Source organism: Arvicanthis niloticus, chromosome 21, assembly GCF_011762505.2.
Source record: "Arvicanthis niloticus isolate mArvNil1 chromosome 21, mArvNil1.pat.X, whole genome shotgun sequence".
Classification (NCBI taxonomy): Eukaryota; Metazoa; Chordata; class Mammalia; order Rodentia; family Muridae; genus Arvicanthis; species Arvicanthis niloticus.
In genome coordinates this window covers 39,764,751-39,788,822 of record NC_047678.1, presented here as the reverse complement: position 1 = coordinate 39,788,822, position 24,072 = coordinate 39,764,751, and the positions used below count along the sequence as shown (strand labels likewise).

General features: G+C 50.3%; 1 protein-coding gene across 8 annotated transcripts in view; it reads left to right on the top strand.

The window, feature by feature from the left end:
• The window catches only part of Scn5a (sodium voltage-gated channel alpha subunit 5), a 97,925-nt gene extending 74,449 nt beyond the window's left edge, over positions 1-23,476 (top strand). For all 8 annotated transcript variants that reach the window (XM_034524981.2, XM_076917901.1, XM_076917897.1 and 5 more), the window contains 8 exons: positions 5,178-5,351; positions 7,264-7,386; positions 9,994-10,275; positions 13,646-13,699; positions 14,660-14,797; positions 15,350-15,454; positions 16,886-17,156; positions 20,039-23,476. In XM_034524981.2, coding sequence (XP_034380872.1) covers positions 5,178-5,351; positions 7,264-7,386; positions 9,994-10,275; positions 13,646-13,699; positions 14,660-14,797; positions 15,350-15,454; positions 16,886-17,156; positions 20,039-21,279 — 2,388 coding nt within the window. In that variant the 3' untranslated portion in view covers positions 21,280-23,476. The remainder of the gene's footprint in view (positions 1-5,177; positions 5,352-7,263; positions 7,387-9,993; positions 10,276-13,645; positions 13,700-14,659; positions 14,798-15,349; positions 15,455-16,885; positions 17,157-20,038) is intronic.
• The last annotated feature ends 596 nt before the right edge of the window (positions 23,477-24,072 follow it).

The window sequence follows — 24,072 nt, the reverse complement described above, 5'->3', positions numbered from 1 at the left end:
CCTTTGATCCCAGAACTCAGGAGGCAGAGGCAGGTGGATCTCTGAGTTTGGGGCCAGCCTGGTCAACAGAGCAAGTTCTAGGTCAGCCAGAGCTACATAGTAAGGTAGTAAGGCCCTGTCTCAATTTTTAAAAAAAGGAAGGAAGGAAGGAAGGAAGGAAGGAAGGAAGGAAGGAAGGAAGGAAGGAAGGAAGGGGGAGAGGGAGAAAGAGAGAGAGAAGAAAGAAAGAAAGAAAGAAAGAAAGAAAGAAAGAAAGAAAGAATTAATTTAAAATCAAGCCAGGAGATGGTGTGGAGGTGGGGCGGGGGTTGAGCTTGCCACACTAGAGCCGGGACCTGTGTTTGAATCCCTCCCACTCACGTGAAGCTGGATGTGTTGGCACATATCTATAATCCCAGAACTTAGCAAGATGTGAGGCAGAGACAGGAGAACCCTTGCAGCTCTTGGGCCAGCTAGCCTGCAGCACACAAAGCAAATTAGAAACCCTGTCTCAAACAAGATGGAAGGTGAGGATTGGCACAGGGTTGTCTGACTGACCTCCACATGCATGAACTGCTCACACACACACACACAAGCATGCACACACCCAAATACGTGTGTACATTGCATGCACACAGAAGACTTTTTAAAAAAAAAAAAAAAAAAAAAAAAGCAATCATAAAAGGACCAGAGAGGGGGCTGGAGAGATGGCTCACTCTGGCTACTCTTCCAGAAGATTTAAATTCAATTCCCAACACCTACATGGCAGCTCCAGTTCCAGGAGATCCAGCGTCCTCTTCTGGCCTCTGCATGCACTACATGCATATGGTGCACAGACATGCATGCAGGCAAAACTCCCATACACATGAAAATAAAATAAAATATTGTCTAAAGGGGTGGTTGGAGAGATGGCTCTTAACCATTTGCTGCACTTCCTGAGGGCCTGGGTTTGATTCTCAGCACTCATATGGTAGCTGTCAGCCATCTATAACTCCAGTTCCAGAAGACCCCGTGTCCTCTCTGAGGGTACAAAGTATGCATGTAGTCCATAGACACACATGCAAACAAACACGCATACACATGAAATAAAAAGTAATCAGATGGGGGCTGAGGCTGTAACTCAGTAATAAAGCACCAAGAGAGGCTCTGAGTTCACTTCCCCACATGGCAAGAAAAAAATTGAATAATAGTATTTATTTGTGGATAATACAGTCACATAGGGAAAAGATTAATTCCACTAAATCCACTAAAATACTCCACGGGCCAAGGAGATGGCTCAGCTGATGAAACATTTGTCATGCAACCCTGAGGCCTAAATTCAATTCCTGGAAGGTAGACAGGAGAGCCACTCCATAAACATGTCCTCTGGCCTCCACACACATGTCACACAGGCCACACACACGCGGCTCACACAAACAACCTTTGAAATCGACTTTTGAAGTTAAAAGATGAAAGGAGTTTGAAATTCCTCATAGTAAAAACAAACAAAACAAACCCAAACCCCACGGCAAACTGTGAAACAGGACACAGAGAGCTGTTAGGGCTGACACTGTTTTATCTGGATGGAAAATGTAAGACTTCTCTACTGGTTTCCTGTTGTTAAAAATGACGCCAAAAAAAAATTATACTGGTAACAGATACAACACAAATGTAAGGAAGTTCTGTTAAGTAAGTGTAAAGTCTTGCAAGGCTTGAAAAGAAAAAAAAAGACAAACAGATTCCACACTGTGGTCTGAGGTAGCAAGGCTCTAGAGTAGTCGACACACAGTTAATTCAGAGCTGGTAAGAGGGATCAGTAAGGGAAAACTGCTTGCCACCAAGCCTGAGGACCGAAGTTGCTGCTCCTCCCCCACCCCTCCTTCACCTCTCCCCTTCCCCTCCCCCTCCCCCTCCCCCTCCCTCTCTTCCCCCCCCCACTACATCCCACCCCTCGCCCACATGGTGGAAGAAGACAACCAGGTCCCTATGGTTGTCCTCTGACCTCAACACAAGTGCTATGGCATGCCCATGTCCCCACCTCCCTAATAAATAAAAGTAACACTTTTTTAAAAAAAAAAAAATGAAATAGTACTACATTCTAATAAGGATTTTGAATGAACTTGATAAAATATCACTAAAATTTATCTTCAAAATTACCCAAAACAAAACAAACAAACCATAAAGGTCATGGGAACAAACAACATCTGAGGACCAGCAGAGGGGCTGGGGGTGTGGCTCTGAGATAAACCACTTGTCTAGAAACAGGTCAGGTCCTAGGTTCCATCCCAGCACCGAGAGGAACAAAAAAACTAACACCAGAAAGGCATGGAGTAGATCTATGTAAATAGAGAAATGTCACACACGGTGAGATTGACTTCTGATTAGTGGATTTTATGTGGACTTTTTAATAAAATGTTGGAGCAGTTGACAAACCATGGAGAAATTTTTATTAAAATACATATTTATTCTTTACCAAACATATATTAGATTTTTTTTTTTTGGAATCATAATATCGACCACCAAACTTTAAAAGAGAGGAAAGGAGAGAATTCTGTTTTCTGGTTTCAGATAGGCGAGGACTTTTTAAAACGGGTTTCTTTTCAGTGTTTGGTTGTTTGCCTGCGTGCATGCATGTGCACCGTGTGTGTGCCTGGAGCCCGAGGAGGCCAGAAGCAGGTGTCAGATCTCCTGGAACTGGGGGTACAGACGGTTGTAACACCATGTGGGTGCTGGAAATAGAACCCAGGTCCTCTGGCAGCGCAGCCAGTGCTCTTAACCGCTGAACCATCTCTCCAGCCCCCAGGTGATGACTTTCTTAACACAATACCAAAGATTGTACTAAGTGAATATTATAACTAAGGATATCACTATATTAAATATGTGGAAATGCACATTTAGCATGGCAAACAAGACTCAGAGGTACACAGCAGACTAGAATAGAGTGTTCCATGGATGGAGTGCCAACTGATCACTGCTCACAGTCTGTCCCCAGACCACCCCTTTGTTCTAACATCAGGAATCTAGAACTGTGCCCTCAACAAATAGACACATTGTTGGCTTCAAGGTTGCCTCTGGTAGACATACAACCTCTGAAAAGACTGACGAGCATTAATGTATTCAGGTTAGTGTGCAAAGATTCAGAACCTTTGCTGGAAATTACTTTGATGGAAAAAGTAACTTCTTTGGTTTTCTTATTTGGCTAGTTAGGGTTTTGTTTTTGTTTTTTTAAAGGATTATTTTTAAGATTTTACTGCATTGGTTTGAGTGCACACATTCCATGGAGAACTTACAGGAAGTTCTATCTCATAGCTCCCAACAATCTCAGTTGCCTATACCTTCTGAGCCATTTTGCTGGGTCCAGTTAGCTGGTTTTTGAGACAGATCTCACCACGTAGCCTCATGTTCATTTGGCAAGCCTCCAGTCTCAGCCAACCCAAGTTCTGGGGCTACACCTAGCTTTGTACTAGTCTTACAGAGGATCTAAGTTCAGTTCTCATGTCTTACAACCATAACTCCAGCTTCAAGAGATCTGACGCCATCTTCTGGCCTCAGTGGGCATTGCACTTACATGCACATACACATAAACACATGATTAAAAGATGAAAAATTTTAAAGTAATTTCAAGGCAAATGTTTGATGTAGCCTCTAAAACCACATTGTGTGTATGTGTGTGCACACATGCACATACACAAGTTCTCACAAATGGTATCTGAATGTTAGCGCCCATTCCAGTATGTTTATGAAATTTATCTCTCTCTCTCTCTCTCTCTCTCTCTCTCTCTCTCTCTCTCTCTCTCTGTCTCTCTCTCTCTCTCTCTCTCTCTCTCTGTGTGTGTGTGTGTGTGTGTGTGTGTGTGTGTGTGTGTGAATTTACGTAGGGCTCTGGAGCTTCAACCCAGAGCATTATGCATGCCTTTTACTAAGCTATATCCCCAGACCTTGTTTAATTCATAAGAAGCACATTTTCTTTAATTTCAGGAAAAATAAAGACATAAACATAAGTAGACCAATGAATCTCCTTTTATTTTAAAGGTTCCCAAGTCCATCTGAGGGCCTGGATTGTACTGCCTTGCTGCCCACACAGGCCCAATTAGCCATACTGAGGCCTCAGCTGCGTGTCCCCAGGCACTGCATACAGTACTCATCCCTGGATCACAGCAGAGGCCCTGAAGTCAGACAGGGGCCCAGGGGTGACAGAAGGACGCAGCTCCTCAGGATCCCCGGTGACATGTTGCCTAGACAGAGAGCCTCAGAGCACTCTGGCTGGAGAGGAGTAGAGCAGAGGAGGAAGGGCGGCGGCCGGAAGCCCCAGTCACTTCCCCCAGTGGCTCAAAGAGGATGCTCTGGTGGAGGCAGGAATGAGGAAGGGGGGAGGGGACCTTTTCTCATCTTTATTGTGCTGGGACAGGTGGTCCCTGTGTTTGTTTTAAGGGGACCTTAGTGTTTCTTAGAATGGGGTCCAGTATAACTCCCCGTGGAAAATGGTAAATATACAAGATACGTAGAGTAAATTCAAAATGGAGGGGAAGCCAGAGGAGGTGTACGCACTGTGAGCTGAGCGCCTTCTTCCCTCTCTGGTTTAAATGGGCATGTTTGGGAAAGCTTAATTAACTGTTTTCTACATCTTATTTATTTATTTAATTCACATGATTTACTTTTATTTTTGCTGTGATGGAAATCAAACCAGGAGCTTAACACATGCTAAGAAAGGGCTGACTACCGAGTTATAAGCCAGCATTTATTTATTTGTTCCTTTTTATTTTTGAGGCAGGATCTCACAAAGCTCCCCAAGCTAGCCTTGATAGCTTTTCTCCTCCCCCTTTTCTCTCTCCTCTTTCTCTCCCACTCTGTGTCTCTCCAGCTAAGGCTGGCCTCGTGGTATCCCTGCCTCAGCCTCAGTTGGGATTACAGGCCCGGCACCACCAAGCCCAGCCAGGAAAGCCATCTGTAACAGCACACTAGCTTGGAACTAATGCTTGTTCTTTGGTGCAGAGGGGACACACTGCCCAACTAGCCACCTATAGTGAGGACACCCTCCTGACCAGCTATGATTGGAGGAGGGGAGATAACAGCTGTGAAAGGGGCCATACCTCCTTCACGGGTGTCTGGACTCAGTTTCCCCACTCCTGAGCAGTAGCCATTGCTGGGAATTGTGCCCCTGCAGGGTGAACTGCTTGGCGGTGATCTGGACTCTCAGTCCCCATCTGCCTTGCCCACAGGCCTTCGAGGACATCTACCTGGAGGAGCGAAAGACCATCAAGGTTCTGCTCGAGTACGCAGACAAGATGTTCACCTATGTCTTTGTGTTGGAGATGCTACTCAAGTGGGTGGCCTACGGCTTCAAGAAGTACTTCACCAATGCCTGGTGCTGGCTGGACTTCCTAATTGTGGACGTGAGTGGGCACAGGAAGGAACCCAAGGGGTGGGGGCTCGTGGCAGTGCAAGGGATGGACAGACCGGAGCAAGGCAGAATCACCACGTGGAATTGGGGGTGCTTAGCTGTGTTGTGGGGCAGGTGAGCAGAAAGAAGACTGGAATCTGAAACTTAGACCTCCAGTCGGGGAGGAAGGGAGCAACTGAGAGCAGAGGCCTACCTCAGAGCAGGATCTGTGGGAGACAGAGAACAGAGATCTGTTCAGGCAGGATCCTGGAACAAGACATGCTGTCAGGATGACCAGAAGGAGGAGGTGAACAGACATTTCTGTATTGAACCGTGGCTAAGTGGACTATCTGACCCCTGAGGACCTTGTCTGCCCAGGGTGGGTCCCAGGATGGCAAGTGCGAGAAGTGAGCATGTACTCTGAGCTCTCCCTCGACGGGGACTGAGAGACTCAGTCAAAGGGAAGCCCCTTTCCTGGACTCCAGAGACTGCAGCATGAGTGTAGCCCCAATAGGTCAAGTCGGGAGGGCAGACAGAGCTGGGAAGGGACAATGCTCAGGTGAGGAGCATCCCTGAATCTACTTTCAGTGAAGGAAGCGGGGCTCAGGAGCCCAGGTGTGTATGCATCTTTGGGATGGGCTCTGCAGGAAAGAGTGGCCATCAGGATCTGCAGCCACTTTCCAGAAAGTACGGATCTGTTGGTGGTTCTTGGGCTTAGCACTGGGGTTTATACTCCAGCAGAGGTGACTTGTTTGCAGAGAAGAGACTCAGCCCCAATAGTCCGAGCCACGACCCAACCGAAGCCACCTAGAGTTTCAACCATAGTGTCTTTACATTTGGAGACCCAGTGGGAGGCAGAATATACAGAGAACCAGGTGCCTGGGCCACCAGCCTAACCTTTTTCTATATTCCCAGAGAACACCAAGTGTGTGGCAGTGGGCTGGGGTGGGTGCAGCCTGGCCCAGTTCTCTCAGCCCTGAGGTGAAGGTTCTGTTAAGAAGCCAGTTTATCCTAGGAGGCTGTAAGTGGTAAGCCAGGGGGAGGTGAGCCTGGCCCGAGGTGGTGAGGACTCTCTATAGGCAAGGCAACAGGAAATCTCGATGGGTCAGGCATCAGAGCAGGTGGCATGGTTTTGAAACTGCAGTCAGAACAGCTGGAAGGATGGGGTGGGATCCGAAGTCCAGATGTAGAAGCATCTGCTAGAAGGAGATGCCACAGGTGGCTAACGCAAGACAGACCCACGAAGACTTGCCCCACCCTCGGGGAGGTGGACCCTGACTCACACTGCTTCCCTGCTTAGGAGAGAACTCCAGGATCGCAGCTCCTATACACAGCCCTTCCCACCCGTAGCACCAGGGTAAAGGGCAGCGGTCCAGGAAGCAGACCTTTTCCAGACTGTGATCACGAAAGGACAGAGAAGTACAGGCATTAGCTCTCGGGCCTTTGGCACAATAGGGTCCACAGAAGGGGGTGCTGGAGACAGGATGGGGGCAGCAGAGAGTCCTCCAGTGTCACCCACCCTGCCTAGGTCCTTAGAAGATGTCACTGTTACAAAGTTCAACTTAAGGGAAGTGCCCCATAACCCTCTGGTGCTTGTATGCAACCCAGGGCTCCCCGTCCTTCCCCAAAATAGAGGTTTCAGGGAGAAAAGGGGACCAACTCAAAGGTCGGATGTAGAAGCCCAGGCTTCATCTTGACTCAGCCACATGGGGTATAACAAAAACAACACATCCCAGGTCATGGGGTTAGTGGTTGTGACATACATGTAGTTGGCTCCCTAGAGAGCCTTCAGGGCTCCAGGAAGACTGGTCTAGCAGTTCCTGGGCTGGTAAAGAAAAAGTGGCCAGCCCATCTAGATGAACCAAGAGCCTACTGCCTGTGTCTGGAGCTTTCCCTGCCTTTTCATCCTGACCCCTTCTCCGTAGGTCTCGCTGGTCAGCCTGGTGGCCAACACCTTAGGCTTTGCAGAGATGGGTCCCATCAAGTCCCTGAGGACACTGCGTGCACTTCGACCCCTGAGGGCCTTGTCACGATTTGAGGGCATGAGGGTAAGTGGAGCTTCTGCTGTCTCAGCAAGTGGGGGAGGGTGGGGACACATGCCCAGCTGCGGAACAAGAGGGCCTGGCCTAAAGCTTGAAGGTCCCCTCACTGGCTTTGTCAGTGAGTGTGGTCTAGAATCTCCAGGAAGGGTTCTTTAAGCCCTCACCTCCAGAGAGGAGGTGAGAACTCACTGGAGCATGGTCTCGCTGACACCCAGGCCCCTCAGCACCATGGCCCTCTGCCTCTGCCCTACCATAGGGGCCCAGCACCCTGTGTGCCACTCCGCAGGCTGGCCTGAAGTCCCTCACTTCCTGGCAGTCACAGGCTGCCTTTCCCATGTGTGTATATGATGGTGAAGGGCAGTGTGGCAAAAGCCAAGGAAGGAGGTGTGTGTGGAGTGGGCTGTGCTCTCATAGAAGGAGGTGTGGAGTGGGCTGTGCTCTCATGGAAGTAGGTGTGGAGTGGGCTGTGCTCTTACCTTCCGATGATGATTTGGCGAGTGCAGGTTCATGGCTTAGCAGATGCCACTTTGATCCCATAGACATTTGGGGGCGTTACCACATTTTACCAAAGAATGTGAGCATGTAAGGCAAATTTTAATATCTTTTAAAAATGTATTTGTGTGTGTGTGTGTGTGTGCGCATGCACGCGTGTGTTTATGTGTGTGTGTGTGTGTGTGTCTGTTTGTGTGTCTGTATGTGTGTGTGTCTGTTTGTGTGTCTGTATGTGTGTGTGTCTGTTTGTGTGTCTGTATGTGTGTGTGTCTGTTTGTGTGTCTCTGTGTGTGTGTGTGTGTGTGTGTGTGTGTGTGTACGTGTGTGTGTGTGTACTTGTGAGCAGTGGAGGCCCATGTACCACGGGACGCATTTGGAGATCAGAAGACAACTTTTAGGAATTGGTTTTGTCTTTCCACTCAGGGTTCAAAGGACCAGACTCGTTCTCATGCTGTTACAGGCTGGATTATCTCTGCAACCCTATTTCTTTTTTTTTTTAAATAATAATTTTAGTAGCATGCAGAATAACAGATTTCTCCATGACATTTTTATATATACTTAGCTCCCGATGGTTCCCCCCACATCCCGTCTCCCTGCCCCCGGCCCTTCTTTTCCCCTTCCCAGTTTTGTATCATGTTTGCCTGGTACCTTCTCCTTTAAAGCTTCTGCCACCCCACTCCCATGGCCCCTTTCCAGGTCCGCCCACGCTCACTCCCACATAGCTATACCTATATAAAAATCAGGAGCTGGATCCATATATGAGGGGAACAAACAGCGTCTGTCTGTCTATCTGAGCCTGGGTTACCTCGCTTCATTTCGTATCTTCCAATTCCATCCATTTTTTTTTTTATGAGACAAATTTTAAAGCCCTCAAGAAAAGCAGTCACGAGGGCTAGGGGATGTGGTTCGCAAGCCCAACATTTGCCTCAGTATGTAAGGCCCTGGATTTGACACCCTGCCCCCCAGCACTGAAAAGGAATTAACTGTGACAGTCAGCAAGAAAGAAAGGGTGTGTGTGTGTGTGTGTTCCTGTGTGCATGTGTGTGCACATACATGTGCATGTATGCGTATGTGCATGAGTGTGTGTGTGTGTGTGTGTGTGCCCTCTAACGTAATTCTTCACGAGCTCAGAAAACAATGGCTGTCCCACCACCTCAGCAGAAACCACCACACAGCTCATCGTTTGTGTGATGGCTTTGAACCTTGCCTGCACCACCAATTAGACTGCTTAGTCCTGGCAGGGACTCCCACCCACAAGGGAGTAATGGGACTAGAGTTAAATGTCTCTTTGGGAGCCAAGGACACTTGATTCCAGAGGGACACACTGATGCCAGGTGCCAGGAATGCCTCTGATGTGGCTGCTGGCTGCAGTGCCAGCCAAGGCCACACTGCAGAAAGCTTGGTGCCCTGGGGAGCACTAGGGAGCATGGTTTCCCACCTGCTCCGGGGCTGTGCTGTCTGCTTCAGAATATTATCCACTGTCTTGACAGCAGACCCTCTGTGCCACCACAGGATCTGCCCAGCGTCACCCCCATCTGTGCAATAGACAGCTTCCTGGCTCCTGGGCAGCTAGGCTTGGACCATGCTTAGACTTGAGTTCCCCACATGTATCTGTCAGGAAGTCACTGTATAGAGGCTCAAGAACAACAGCCTGCAGACACAGCACACAAGTCTCCTGGGTACACTTCAGGAGAACCATCCTCTCCCTATAGCAACAAGCCTAAAATAAATCAGAAGTTTGGCACGGAGAATTAAGGACTCACAGGACTGACACCGGACCTAAAGCCTTCGGTTGTATCTAAGCCTGCCCTACCCACTGGACTCCTGGCAGCCTTGACTAGCGGAGACCCCATTTTTATGGAAATTGGGTTTAGTAGATCATGGATAAAAGTGAAAGAGGGCCTGGAAAGGGGAAAGGCTGGCGTGTTCTGGAGTTACCTCAGCATTTAGGGTGAGGATAAAAAGACTTCTTGATTCTCTCTGTCTCCCCTCACTTGACACCAGAGCTCTAGCCTTCATTACTGCAAGACCCCCACAGACACCAAGTAGTGGAGGCGAAGTCTTGATAAAGGCATATGTTCTTGGCAGCCTCAAGAACTAAGTCTCCTCTCTGCCCACCAGGTGGTGGTCAACGCACTGGTGGGAGCCATCCCCTCTATCATGAACGTCCTCCTCGTCTGCCTCATCTTCTGGCTTATCTTCAGCATCATGGGCGTCAACCTCTTCGCGGGGAAGTTCGGTAGGTGCATCAACCAGACTGAAGGGGACCTGCCTCTGAACTACACCATCGTGAACAACAAGAGTGAGTGTGAGTCCTTCAACGTGACTGGAGAGTTGTACTGGACCAAGGTGAAAGTCAACTTTGACAACGTGGGGGCTGGGTACTTGGCCCTGCTGCAGGTGGTAAGTAAGGAGAAGCAGGGATCCCCTTCCTCCATTGGTGCTTTAGACATCTGCCCTTCACCCTGGCGTGGGCAGGAGCGGGACAGTGGGTCACAGTAGGGTCCCTGCAGTAGGGTCACAGGGCCCAGGGTAGTGGCTCTGTGTGAAGTCCTCAGACTCTCAGTTATAGAATGGACTCATTGTCTAGGGTGTCTGGCATGGGGGCAGCATGAGATAGACCAGTTTACCATCCATCAATCCAGTCGGCCTCTTTAGGTGGCACAGGCTAGGTACAAAATATAACTGCTGACTGCGCAGAGACTGAATGAACTGTTAGTGAAACTGTGGCTGAACACCCTGTTATAAAATGTCTCTGGCTGACTAAAAGACTATTGGGGATGGGGATATGACTCAGAGGTAGAGCATTTGCCTATCACCTGCAGGACTCTGAATCCTCAATCCTCACCCCACCCCCGAAAAGAGCGTGTCTGCTTCCACCTTTGATGTGTGGATCCTCTCGATTGTCCATTTACTTTATGGGCAGGGTGATGTAGCGGTTATAACACCTGCCATAAAAATCAACCCACATAGCTCAGTCAATAAAGTGCTTGCCACACAAGCAAGAGGATCTGAGTTCAGATCCCAGACACCCCACATCATAAGCCCATGCCCCTAAACACAGCACTAGGGAGGTAAAGACAGGAGGGTCCCTGGGGTTTACTGGCCAGCCAGTCTAGTCAGTCAGCAAGCTCCAGATTTGGTGAAAGTTCATTGAAAGAGGTCTGGTGAGGCAGCTGCCACCAAGCCTATACTGACCGGGTTCAATCCCTGGTACCCATACCATGGAAGGAAAGACCCAACTCCTGCAAGTTGCCCTCTGACCTCCACATGAATGGTATGGTAAACACACATGTACACACATAAATGTAGTAAAATAATGTGAAAAGCCATTGAAGAAGATGCCTGATACTGACCTCTGACCTACACACACACACACACACACACACACCACATTTAAGCAAATCAACCCACCATTGACCACAACTGCAGAAATGCATAGAGCCTTGATATCTATCCCCGAGCTGAGGAGAACCCAGCGGGGTGTCACCTGGAAACGCCTTTAGGCCTTTAGCATCTACTGCCATGCCTTCTCTGCCTAAGTCCTAGCAGAGACCACAGACAGGCTCCTCTGCAACAGTGCAGGATGAGACCAGATCCCAACCCTGGCAGCTGTCTGTCCCTGAGGCTGACTTCAGTGTCACAGCCTTGGAAGGAAGCCCCTCGAAAGGAGACTCAGACCCTCCCACTCTTCCAGTCCAGACTGCTGTGGCTGGGAGGAATTGCGTCGTGAGCATCTCATTACCTCAGGAAGTCTCCAGCAGGCTTCATCTCCCTACCTCTGTGACAGCTGAGAGTCTCACAGCACAAGATGCTCACACAGCTTGCACATCTGCCCATCTGTGCCAGTCAGCTTTCCATGACTGTCACACGTGCTTGAAATGTGTTGATGACAAGGAATTGATGGTTGGAGCTCAGTATTTAGAGACTCTACACTATGATCAGTCGGCCCCTTGCTTTGGGTGCATGGTGAGGCAGGGGTGTGGCCAGTGTGGTAAGCTGCTGTACCTCGTGGCCAAGAAAAAAATAAGGAAGAAGGAGCTGTATCCCCATTCTCCCCAAAAAAGCAGTCTCTTCATGGCCCAGAGACTGACCGCTCACCAGTCTCCGTCTCTTAAAGGACAGAGCCTCTTGACACATTAGGCCTCTGTGGGCATTCCACACCTGACTGCCTGCTTCATAAGAGCTCTGAAATGGGGCCAGCAAGATGGCTCAGGGAATAAGGGCACTTGCTGCCAAACCTGACAACCTGAGTTCAATTCCCAGGACTCGCATGGTAGGAGAGAACCAGTTCCTGCAAATTTCTGACTTCTATACATGGAGCATGGTATATATGTAGCTACACACACACACACACACACACACACACACACACACACACACACACACCTCTTTAGAAGAAAAAAAAAACCTCTTACCCAGGTGGTAATGGCGCCTACCTTTAATCCCAGCACTCAGGAGGCAGAGGCAGGTGGGATCTCTGAGATCAAGGCTAGCCTGGTCTACAGAGTGAGTTCAAGGAGAGCCAAGGCTACACAGAGAAACCCTGTCTGAAGGTTGGTGGAGAACTCTCAGACACAGAACATCTGTGGGACTAGAGAGATGTCTCAGCCAGAATACCTGAAATGAGTCCCCAGTACGAATGTCAGATGACCCGCAGCTACCTGTAGCTCCAACTTCAGGGGAGGCAACACCCTCTTCTGGCCTGAAGGGTACCCCTATGTACATGCACACATGCACATACTTAAAAATAAACCTTAAAATAAGAGAGAGGAGAGAATATGCAGAGCCAAGCCTGCGGTTCCAGAGGAAGCCTGGGGAAGGGTTAGGTTTTGCTGAGGACCCAGTGGGATTCCCCTGGGAAGTTGGTCTCGACAAGAATGTCTCTGGAGCCCGTTTTGAATTCTCCCAGCAGCCCCAACTATATAGATGATGCAGAGTCATGCCAGGGCCCCATCCCCTTCACGCAGCCTCCTTCCCTCTTGGCTGCAGCCTTGGCGAGGTGTGCTGGGTTCGGCTGGTGCCGGCTCACTGAATTTGAGGACCATGTTTGCAGACATGTTACAAGCTCGTAAACACAACCTTTACGAGAAAACCAAACTTTACAACTAAGTGATGCTGAAACATGTGAGTCTGGCGTGCCTTCTTACTGCCTGGGCCACCCAGGTGGCTGCTGCCTGCTCTGCCCGTGCTATGTGCGCTGTGACACTGTGGGTCTTGCCTCTCTTCCCATTGGTCACATCACGGTGCTGGGAATATTTACATCAGAGAATTCAGCAACTACTTTAGGTTTTTGGGGTTTTTTTGGTTTTTTGTTTGTTTGTTTGTTTGTTTGTTTGTTTGTTTTTCCTTCTGGAGAGCAAGTCGTTAGCCCCTCACTAGAACAGTGGTACAAAGGATTTGTCATTACAACCAAGATGCTGGTCCTCTGAGGAGCTGGTGACAGCTCACCAGATCAGCCCTGGGGTCTAGAGTCTGAAATGTGTGTTCTTGAGGAGTGAACCTTCACCTTGCCTTATCAGGCACGAGGCCTCAACTGAGAATCTTAACATGGTCTTCTTGTGTTTCTACTAAGCATCTTTTCCTCCAGCCCCAGCCCCTACTGGAGGCCTTCCCCTAGGCCCCTCAACCTTTTGGATGCTACTGAATAGGTGGGCTGGGGGGCCTGCTTGCCTTTTGCAGGAGGCTGTTTCCTTACCTAATTGAGATAGGAGTTCTTTGTAGCTAAAGCAGAGTGCCAAGTCTGATGATGTTCGTGGTCTCTTCCTCACAGGCGACCTTTAAAGGCTGGATGGACATCATGTATGCGGCTGTGGACTCCAGAGGGGTAGGTTGCCACCAGCTTCTCCCAACAAAACCAGTATGTGGGCCTCCTGGCCTCATGGCCCGAAAGCCCAGCCTACAGGCTGAGCAAAGCTCACTAAGGTTCAGCTTCCTAGTACTCAGGCCTGGCCCTGGAGCAAAGCTGTGGGATCTCTCATGCAGTCTCCAAATTCTCAAACATGTCTCAGATCCCACCAGATCCAACCCACTGTGATTTGTTCATCCTTGCTCAGGAGAACAGGTGGAAGCAGCAGACAGAGATGAGTGTCTCCTTGGTCCTTGTGCCCCACCCAATCATACTGACGTTTGAGGGAAGGAGACTGAGAGAGATCTCAGTGTTACCCAGGCCCCCATTGACCCAGGGCCTGGATACAAACTGATATGGGGTCACCCTTAGCCTGTCATTGCCCGCCACCATCCTTTCCACTCAACTCTAACACACACACACACTATACATGTGCATACACACTTGATAGCTTCACTGCAGCTACATACAACACACATGCATGTGTGCACATGCGCACACACACACATGCGCACATACACACACTTGATGGCCTCACTGTGGCCACACACAACACATATGCACACACACACACACACGCACACTTGATGGCCTCACAGTGGCCACATACACACATGCACACACACACTTAATGGCCTCACTGGGCCACATACAACACATATACACATGCACACATGCACACACGCACACTTAATGGCCTCACTGTGGCCACATACAACACATACACACATGCACACACACACACCTGCACACCCACACACTCGATAGCCTCACTGAAGCCACATACAGCACACATACATGCATACACACACACATGTATGCACACACTCACTTGATGGCCTCACTGCAGCCATGCACATGCACACACGATGGCCCCACTGCGGCCCCGCCCCGCCCCGCCTGTGTGACCGCCCGCCCTGCCTGACTTCTCCCCCACAGTATGAGGAGCAGCCACAGTGGGAGGACAACCTCTACATGTACATCTACTTCGTCGTCTTCATCATCTTCGGCTCCTTCTTCACCCTCAACCTGTTCATCGGCGTCATCATTGATAACTTCAACCAGCAGAAGAAAAAGATACGTAGACTATTGGCTCTGCCTGGGGGAGGAGGGAGTGGCAGAGGAGGATGGGGAGCCAGAGGCCCCCATCAGACCTTGGGGATGAGCCTCTTCTTTGGATGGAATACGGTGGGGAGGGGTGCAGAGGTGACCATGAAAAACAGAGGGGACTTTGGTGGGTCTCTGCCTACCCTTGTCTAACTAAGAGATTTAAGGGTGAGAATGTGAACTCCTAACCTGGTCTGTGATCATGGGTGGGGCTGTGCAGAGGCCCAAGGAGATGTACCAGAGAAGCCATGATTAGCGGTAGCCAAACCAAGTGATGCTCAGAGAAGAGCCTAGGCCTGCCTGAGCTGAGCCACGGAAGAGGGTCAGGTGAACACTGGATCTGCAGGCCACAAAACCAGAGAACAGGGATGGAAGAACCCTGGAAAGGCAGATTGGGGAGGTGGGGAATTCTCCAAATATACCTTTGAGACAGGAAGTTACAAAGTGGTTGAACCTGGCACCTTCATTCAGAAAGCAAGATCCTGAGTACCCCAAAATTATGTGGGTTATGTTTTTCTATACTTAGGGGGCCAGGACATCTTCATGACGGAGGAGCAGAAGAAGTACTACAATGCCATGAAGAAGCTGGGCTCCAAGAAACCGCAGAAGCCCATCCCACGGCCCCTGGTGAGCCAGGCTTCCTTGCAGAGTTAGGGAGGCTCTCACGGGAGCCCTGGGCTCCTCCATTGCAGCCTCTCATCAAGGGCTCTTCAGGCTGCCACCCAGCTGGGAGGCATTCTGAGATTACTGTCCCACACAGAAGTTCAAGCCTCATGCAGACAGGGGAACACATGAGGACACAGGTGGTGACATCTAGGACTCACAGGAACTCAACTGCTTCCAGTAGGCTCCCTCCTTCCTTTCAGGGGTACATGTTCTTCCCAGGCAGTGTAGTGGGCATGCACATCCCTACCCCAACTCACGGTCTCATCCTCAGAAACACTGGGCTCCTCAGAGAACTGGAGATGTCCCCTCGAGTAGGGCCAGGGTGGGTGCTGGGCCCCCTTTTAGCCTGACTTTCTTGACCCTGTCAAGCCATTCTTCTTGAAAGTGGGATGAGGAGTTGGGTCATGGGGTTAATTGCCTCTAATTTCAGTATTTGGGAGGCAGAGGTGGGAGGATCACTATGAGTTCAATTCCAGCCAGGGCTACATATTGAGACCCTGTCCTGAAAACAAACAAGCAAACAAAAAAATGTGAGACTTGTTCAAAGTACTTAGGTGAGCTGGCCCTAAGCCCCCAGCTAACCAGCACAAAGCTTTCCTCCTCCCTACTCACCCTATTCCCTCCTAGATTGGGGGTGTCAAATGAGGGGGTGGGGACTGAACATATTTTTAATCCTCTCTTCCTTCTAATAATCTGGGTTCACTTACAATTATTGGCACATAGACGAGCTGGAGGGGTAGCTCAGTGGTTAAAATTGTGTGCTATTCTTGCAGAAGACCTGACTTCAGCTTCCAGCACCCACATCAGGCCACTTCCTCACAGCTGCATGGAACTCCAGTTGCTGGGGTCCAATAACATTTCCTGTGTCCCACTCACGTGTGCACATACCTACATGCAAGCACACATGTGCACATTTTAAAAATAACATGTTTCTAGAAACATACAGATATAAAATAATCTTAGTCAGTAGAATGAATAACATCTACTCCATAAGATAACATGGAGAAAATATATTAATCTTAAGGAGTCTATAAGTGCTAGTAGCATTGACGTTTAAATTTGACCTTGACAATCTCCAGATTGTGAGACTGAGGAGCAGCACGTGGATGGTGTGCTGAAAGCCAGGGTAGAAGTCTACCTGAAAGTGCATTGGTGTGGCCTGGTAGAGGAGGGAGCCTGGGGGCTGGACCTCTGCCTGGAAGGGATAAAGTATACAGGCAGAAGGGTCATCTGGTTGACCTCCATGGTTTTCTCCTCTACATGTGCTATACAATGGGAATCTGGGAGGAGGGGCTGTAGTCTCACAGAGGGTGAGTAGGATGTAAGTTGTTTGGGCTGACTGGTGAGTTTTCTGGGATCTCTGTGCACTGAGCCCTTCACCTCTTCTTCCAGAACAAGTACCAGGGTTTCATATTCGACATTGTGACCAAGCAGGCCTTCGATGTCACCATCATGTTCCTCATCTGTTTAAACATGGTGACCATGATGGTGGAGACGGATGACCAGAGCCCTGAGAAGGTCAACATCTTGGCCAAGATCAACCTGCTCTTCGTGGCCATCTTCACAGGCGAGTGTATTGTCAAGATGGCTGCCCTGCGCCACTATTACTTCACCAACAGCTGGAACATCTTCGACTTCGTGGTCGTCATCCTCTCCATCGTTGGTGGGTATGCAAGTTGGCTGGACGGGGAAGTCCTGCCCAGGTCGTGCATCTGCTCCAGCCCTCTGCCCTCTTAGTGCCTTAGCTCCTCATCCAGACCCCCCTGTCTTCCTCAACTTCCCCTTACACACACACACACACACTCCCAAGCACACGCAAGCACATACACAAGCAAGCACACACACATACACACAAGCACGCACATGCAAACACACATGCACACATATGCACCCTCGCGCACACATGCACAGACCTACACATCACTCTAAAAAGAATGTGTCTGGGATGTCCCATTCAGGCCTAAGTGGCCAACCTGAAGAGAACTCAGTATCCCATCTTGACCCTACCCTCCCTAGGACACAGCTCTGTGGCTATTCAGAAAACTTTAAGGTTGAGGCTAGAAAATGGAATGGCTGTTACAGAGACTCTCCTACCCTCCAAAGAGAAGCTTGCAGCCTAGGCTGAAGGAAGAAGAGGCAATTCAGGTCCCTAAGAACGAGAGGTAGATCACCTGATAGTGTAGAAGACATCATTCATTTCTGGGGATGGAAATCTCTACAGTCCAACGTGTGTGCTAGGTTGCAGAACCTCCTGCCTCCTGCAGTTCCCCTGAGGAGGAACAACAGGATGAAAGCATAACACAGACAAGGTCCTCACCATGTCTGTTCAGCCCCAAACCCAAATTCTTTTGGGGGAGGGGGTTCTAGACAAGGTTTCTTTGTGTATCCCTGGCTATCCTAGAACTCACCCTGTAGGCCAGGCTGTCCTCAAACTCAAGAGATCCACCTGCCTCTGCCTCCCAAGTGCTGGAACTAAAGGCGTGCTCCACCACCACTCAGCTAGAATCCAAATTCTTATATGACAGCTTTATTGAGATGTGATTCCTGTGCCATAAAACTCTAACTTAAAATTCACTTGACAGTGTGCATTCTATGGGTTCCAGTATCATTAGGCATTGCTTAACCAGGGAGGTGTTCTGGGAAAATGTGTCATTAGGCAATTTCATCACTTTGTGAACCTCACAGAATTTACCCAACACAAAGACAGCTACCTGGGCAGTGTGACCCTGTAGGAGCATCTACACTACAGTCTGCCATTGGCTTGATGATTGTTACATGGACCAGGACTGGATTCTCATAGGACGGAGCAACCATCAGCAATGTATAATGTTAGATAACACACTTGACAGCCCCTCTCCATGTCCACTCCCCCTTAGCTCCTGGCAGCCATCCGTCTGAAATAGTCAAGAGTTGCCAAACCATTTTCCAAAGTGGTTGCACCATTTACCTAGTGACCCTTGGTGGTCAGAGCTCCCACTAATCCACCTCCTCACCGACATTTGGCTGGGTTTTTTTAATGATACTTACGGCCAAACTGGTAATACAGCACTACCTCACTGGTGTCTGGGTTTCTAATGCCCTGGTGGCTAATGACACTGAATGTCTTTTCCTATGTTTACTAGCTATTGGTTTGTCTTGCATAGAGAATAGTTATTCAAAATTTTTAATATATTTTTTAATTAGCATAATTTATCGTTTTTATTGTTGTGTTGTAAGAACGCTTTATCTATTTGGGATTCCAGTACCTTATCAAATATACAAATCAAAAATATCTCCTCCCTTTCTCTGCTTTGCTGTCTTTGTGATGCCTGTTGAAGCAGAAGTGTTTTGTTTTGTTTTAACTTTAATGAGGTCTAATTTGACCCTGTATATTTGTCTTTGTTGCTTGTGCTTACAGCTCAAATACTTGACACACCCATCCCCATAAGTACACATCTGCCTTTTGGGTCATTCTGACTTTGCTTTTCTGCCGTAAATGTCATCTACCTCTGGCAAATCCAATCAGAGGTTAGGGAAGATACTCAATTTACTGCAGTCATGGGCAGGCATTTAGAGTATGAGGTAAGCTCAGAAATGTCCCAAGGCCTCAGGTGGAGGTAATGATGTCAGTGTGCCTTGTGGGGATGGAAAGCAGTGTAAAGGATACAGGATGTCAGCTGGAGTGGACCACTGGCGTCTTGGAGGCTTTGGGTGGTACAGCGTATATTTCTGAATCACCTGCTGGTCCTGGTGCTGGACCAACCCAGAGTGTGGCTAAGAGCTTTCATGGAGCCAGAGTGTCTGAGTCTCGTCCCAGCTTGTCACTGGGGCCAGTTAACTTCTCCTGGCTCCATCTGGGAGGGAGCCTGTGGCTGACTTTCCCAGGGTTCTGGGAAGTGTAATGAAATGAGGGCTAAAAGGGGTTCCTGGCACATGCCAACCATCAACACTCCTGACAGAGCCAGTACAGGTCCTTGCATCCCCAGGTTTACCTCATTCTTTTCCTGTAATATACCTGTGCCCTTAAAGTAGAGACCCCAGAGTGGAAAAGTCTAGAGCCAGAAAGTAACGGGAACTGTTACAGAGACACTATGCTGGAGTGCCAAGGCCCTTCATATGCACCTACAGTGTCTGCATTTGTTAGGAGATCGGCTAGAGGTGGAGGTGAGGCTTTACATTTCCAGTGAGCATCTAGGAGATCCCTAGGCTGCTGATCTTCAAAGCATACTTTGAATAGCGAGGAGCTGGAAGCCTTGAGCTCTGCTTCTCTCTAGGCTGCTGCAGTGCTGAGGACCCTCTGTCTTCAGAGCCCATATAGGGTTGATGTCCCGATATACCTCCACTGTACAGGTGCGTCCTTAGAATACAATAGCAGAGCTGAGAAAAACACTTAGCAAAATATAGGTCTTCATCTCCTGGGTCATAGAGTCACGAGGAGGTCAAGTCCTAGAACTCCCCAGTGACATGGTCTTCCTGGAAGGGCTTTGTCCTTTACAGACACAATTACCCTCGGTGAACCTAGCCTGGAAGGGGGGTGATGGTTGCGGTCTTGCTTGTTTCCCACAGGCACTGTCCTCTCCGACATCATCCAGAAGTACTTCTTCTCCCCGACGCTCTTCCGCGTCATCCGTCTGGCCAGGATCGGCCGCATCCTCAGGCTGATCCGCGGAGCCAAAGGGATTCGCACGCTACTCTTCGCCCTCATGATGTCGCTGCCCGCCCTCTTCAACATCGGCCTCCTCCTCTTCCTCGTCATGTTCATCTACTCCATCTTCGGCATGGCCAACTTTGCCTATGTCAAGTGGGAGGCTGGCATCGACGACATGTTCAACTTCCAGACCTTTGCCAACAGCATGCTGTGCCTTTTCCAGATCACCACGTCGGCTGGCTGGGACGGCCTCCTCAGCCCCATCCTCAACACAGGACCCCCCTACTGCGACCCCAACCTGCCCAACAGCAACGGCTCCCGGGGGAACTGTGGGAGCCCAGCAGTGGGCATCCTCTTCTTCACCACCTACATCATCATCTCCTTCCTCATCGTGGTCAACATGTACATTGCCATCATCCTTGAGAACTTCAGCGTGGCCACAGAGGAGAGCACAGAACCCCTGAGCGAGGACGACTTCGACATGTTCTATGAGATCTGGGAGAAGTTCGACCCGGAGGCCACCCAGTTCATTGAGTATTTGGCCCTGTCCGACTTTGCCGATGCCCTGTCTGAGCCCCTCCGCATCGCCAAGCCCAACCAGATAAGTCTCATCAACATGGACCTGCCCATGGTGAGCGGGGACCGGATCCACTGTATGGACATCCTGTTTGCCTTCACCAAGAGGGTGCTCGGGGAGTCTGGGGAGATGGATGCCCTGAAGATCCAGATGGAGGAGAAGTTCATGGCCGCCAATCCTTCCAAGATCTCCTACGAGCCCATCACCACCACCCTGCGGCGAAAACATGAGGAGGTATCAGCCACAGTCATCCAGCGGGCTTTCCGGAGACACCTGCTGCAGCGCTCCGTGAAGCACGCTTCCTTCCTCTTCCGCCAGCAAGCGGGCAGCAGCGGCCTCTCTGATGAGGATGCCCCGGAGCGAGAGGGCCTCATTGCCTACATGATGAATGAGAACTTCTCCCGGCGCAGCGGCCCACTCTCCAGCTCCTCCATCTCCTCCACATCCTTCCCCCCGTCCTACGACAGCGTCACCAGGGCCACCAGTGATAACCTCCCAGTGCGTGCATCGGACTATAGCCGCAGCGAAGATCTTGCCGACTTCCCTCCTTCTCCAGATAGGGACCGAGAGTCTATAGTGTGAACCTGGCCACCCGCTGACCAGGACATACCCTGTTGTATCCTGACAAACCTTATGCAGTTAAAGCCAGTGTCGGCTGAGGCCTTCCTAGCTCCGGAGGTGACAGGTGAGCCTCCAGGTGGAGGAACCACAAGGCAGAGTTCTGTGTCTCTGTGTGGAAGCTAGAGGCAGCTGGAGGAACCCCGGCTGGTAGAGGCCTGGCACACACTAGTAGCCGGGTCTGGCCAGGCAGCACCGCATGGCTCTGAACAGCAACTCTGTCCCAGCCTCTGAGGTGGAATGGGAAACACACTGTACATGTTGTGAACAAGCTTTCATAGATTTATTATATTTGATATTTTTTTACTTGAGCAAAGAACATCTTTTTCCATGGACACCTGCAGCAGTTCACGCTGCCTCTTCCTAACCCTGAGCAAGTGTCAATGGAGGTGCCAGAACTCTTGCTCTCAAAGCTAACGTGGGATTCTTCACACCCAGGGGAGGGTCGTGGTTCCTGTTGCCTGGGCTGCGGAGCCAGGAAGGCCTAAGCACTTCACTCATACACACGTGTGTGTGCACACTTCATACCCTGGGGCAGGACATAGGCCACAGGGGCCCAGGATTGCCTCAGGCAAATGTGGTCAGTGGCTCCTAAGGAGACAGGTTTTTCTTCCTGGCCCCCAAGCGGTCGGATTCTTCCAGTGGAACTCACTCTGTGCTCCTGTTGTCCCCAGGATTCCCATCTCCTTCTTTTTAGTCAGGCTTCACTTGAGGTCAGTGCTATAAAGAGTAAAAGCTTCCAGAGAGCTACCCTGGTCTTAGAGATGAATTCTGCCCTTCCTTCCTCTCCTGTAAGAGTATTAATGTTGGAGCCCAAGGGTACAAGGGAGACAGCCCCGCTCACAGCCAGGTCCGTAGCTTGCTCCTGGGATGTGGCAGGCCCTGTCCAAAGGCAAAAGAAGAGAAGGCTGTTCCACATGGGCTACTGAACTGTGTCCAGCTGTAGCAGCACAGCAAAGGAAGCAGTCTCCATTTCCCAGGCTCCCCTGGGGTCTCTGCCTCTGACTGTGTGTGAAGGGGATTCCCACTAGGGCTCCAGCTCCTCTTCAGACACTGTGGAAGTGGGAGGGTAGCCTAGCCCTGTCTAGGAGAAAGGCCCTAATTAAGGGTCAGGCCTGGTTCTGTGCCCCGAAAGGGGACAAGCCATCCATCCCACTGGGAGAGAAGGCAGTGTGGCATCTGGGCCTAGCCCGGGGTCTGACTCTCCCAGGCGTCTTCTGAGAAGGCTTTTTCAGGGAAAAAAAAAAAAAAAAAAACAAAAAAAAACGATTTTATAAGTCCAATTATCCCCGTGACCTCTTCAGCTGCTGACAATCCTATCTAGCACATGCAAACCTTTTCATGTAGACAACCATCGCTGCTGAAGTGACAGGCTGGTGGAGCCTGAGCAGGCAGGGGCTTGGCTACTCAAGTCTAGTTCTCCAGCAGAGCCATCCTCCTCGGCTGGGGGCACCCACCTCACAGGCCACCTCAGTCGCGCCTGCCCACTGCAGGCTGGCTGCTCCTACCTACCTCGCCGAGCTGTCGGAGGGCTGGACGCTCCTGGCAGTGCCGAAGGAGGGGCACTGCGGGCGAGTCAAGTATTATGTTTCTTCTTGTCACCTCAGTTCCCTGGGTGGCAGCCGGCTCCCGCCCCACCTGCCCCTGGAGGCTTATCCAATGTCCCCACTGAGTCCAGTGGGGGGCGGGGGGCTTGGTTTTAACTGTCCTGGTGATGCTTCTCTGAGTGGAAATCTTATTTTTGTAGATCTGTACTTTGCTCCCAAGGCTTGGAGAGATGTGTGTCCCTCCCTGGCACTCACTTCAGGCTGCATAGGCAGGAATGTGGTCGGGGGCTGGCAGGGCTGCCATCCCAGCTGGCCGGAAAGAGATTGTAGTTTCCAATATGCAGATGGCCTTGGAGCCTTAAGACAGGTGCCTGGGCTGACGGCAGACAGGGTAACTGAGGGGAGGAGCAAGCTGGCCCCAAGTCCTTGGTTTAGCATGGCCTCCTTTTCTGGAACTGCACAGAGGAGTGAAGAGAGTAGACGGTAGCTGGAAGGAGGGAGGGGGCATGCGTACATGTCAGGTGTTGTCTGAGGTAAATGAGCACTTCTCACTAAGCTTCGTGTATAAATGGAATACATTATTTTTCAAACAAATGAATAAATGGCTTACCTGACCTGGTCTGGGATCTGTTCTTGTGCCGAGGGGTAATGTGGGTACCGAGGAAGGGACAGGACATTGGGGGCTGGAAGAAGCTGCGAGGGGACCTTGGCCCGAGTGGGGCTGGAGAGTGGCGGCGGTGGTGGTGGTGGTGGTGGTGGTGGTGGTGGTGGTGGTGGTGGTGGCAGTGGCTGCCGCAGCTACAGAATGGTGATGGGAGAGTGTGTTCAGGACCCGGGAATGACTTCAGGTTGTCCACACTGGAAAATGGCCAGAAGCAGAGGCTCAGGCAGCGCAAGTGGGATACAGACATGGGGGCAGCACATCACATCCCCTCCCCAGGAAAAAAGATCTTGGACTAGGGCACTGGGGAGAGAGGAAACTGCACCCCCAAAGTGTCAAACCAGAGATAGCCTCAGGCAGAATCACTGGCTGCTTCAGACCTGTGAAGAGTCCTGGTCCTCTCTTCCCCTCATTACTTGCTGCCAGCCTAGTCACCATGCCAGGCCCATGTGCCTCAGTATCACCTGCTCTGGCCTCACCTGCAAACCCTTACCTCAGTATGCAGCAGGTCACCCCAGGAAGTGCTTCCCTCCTCTTCCTGGAAACCAC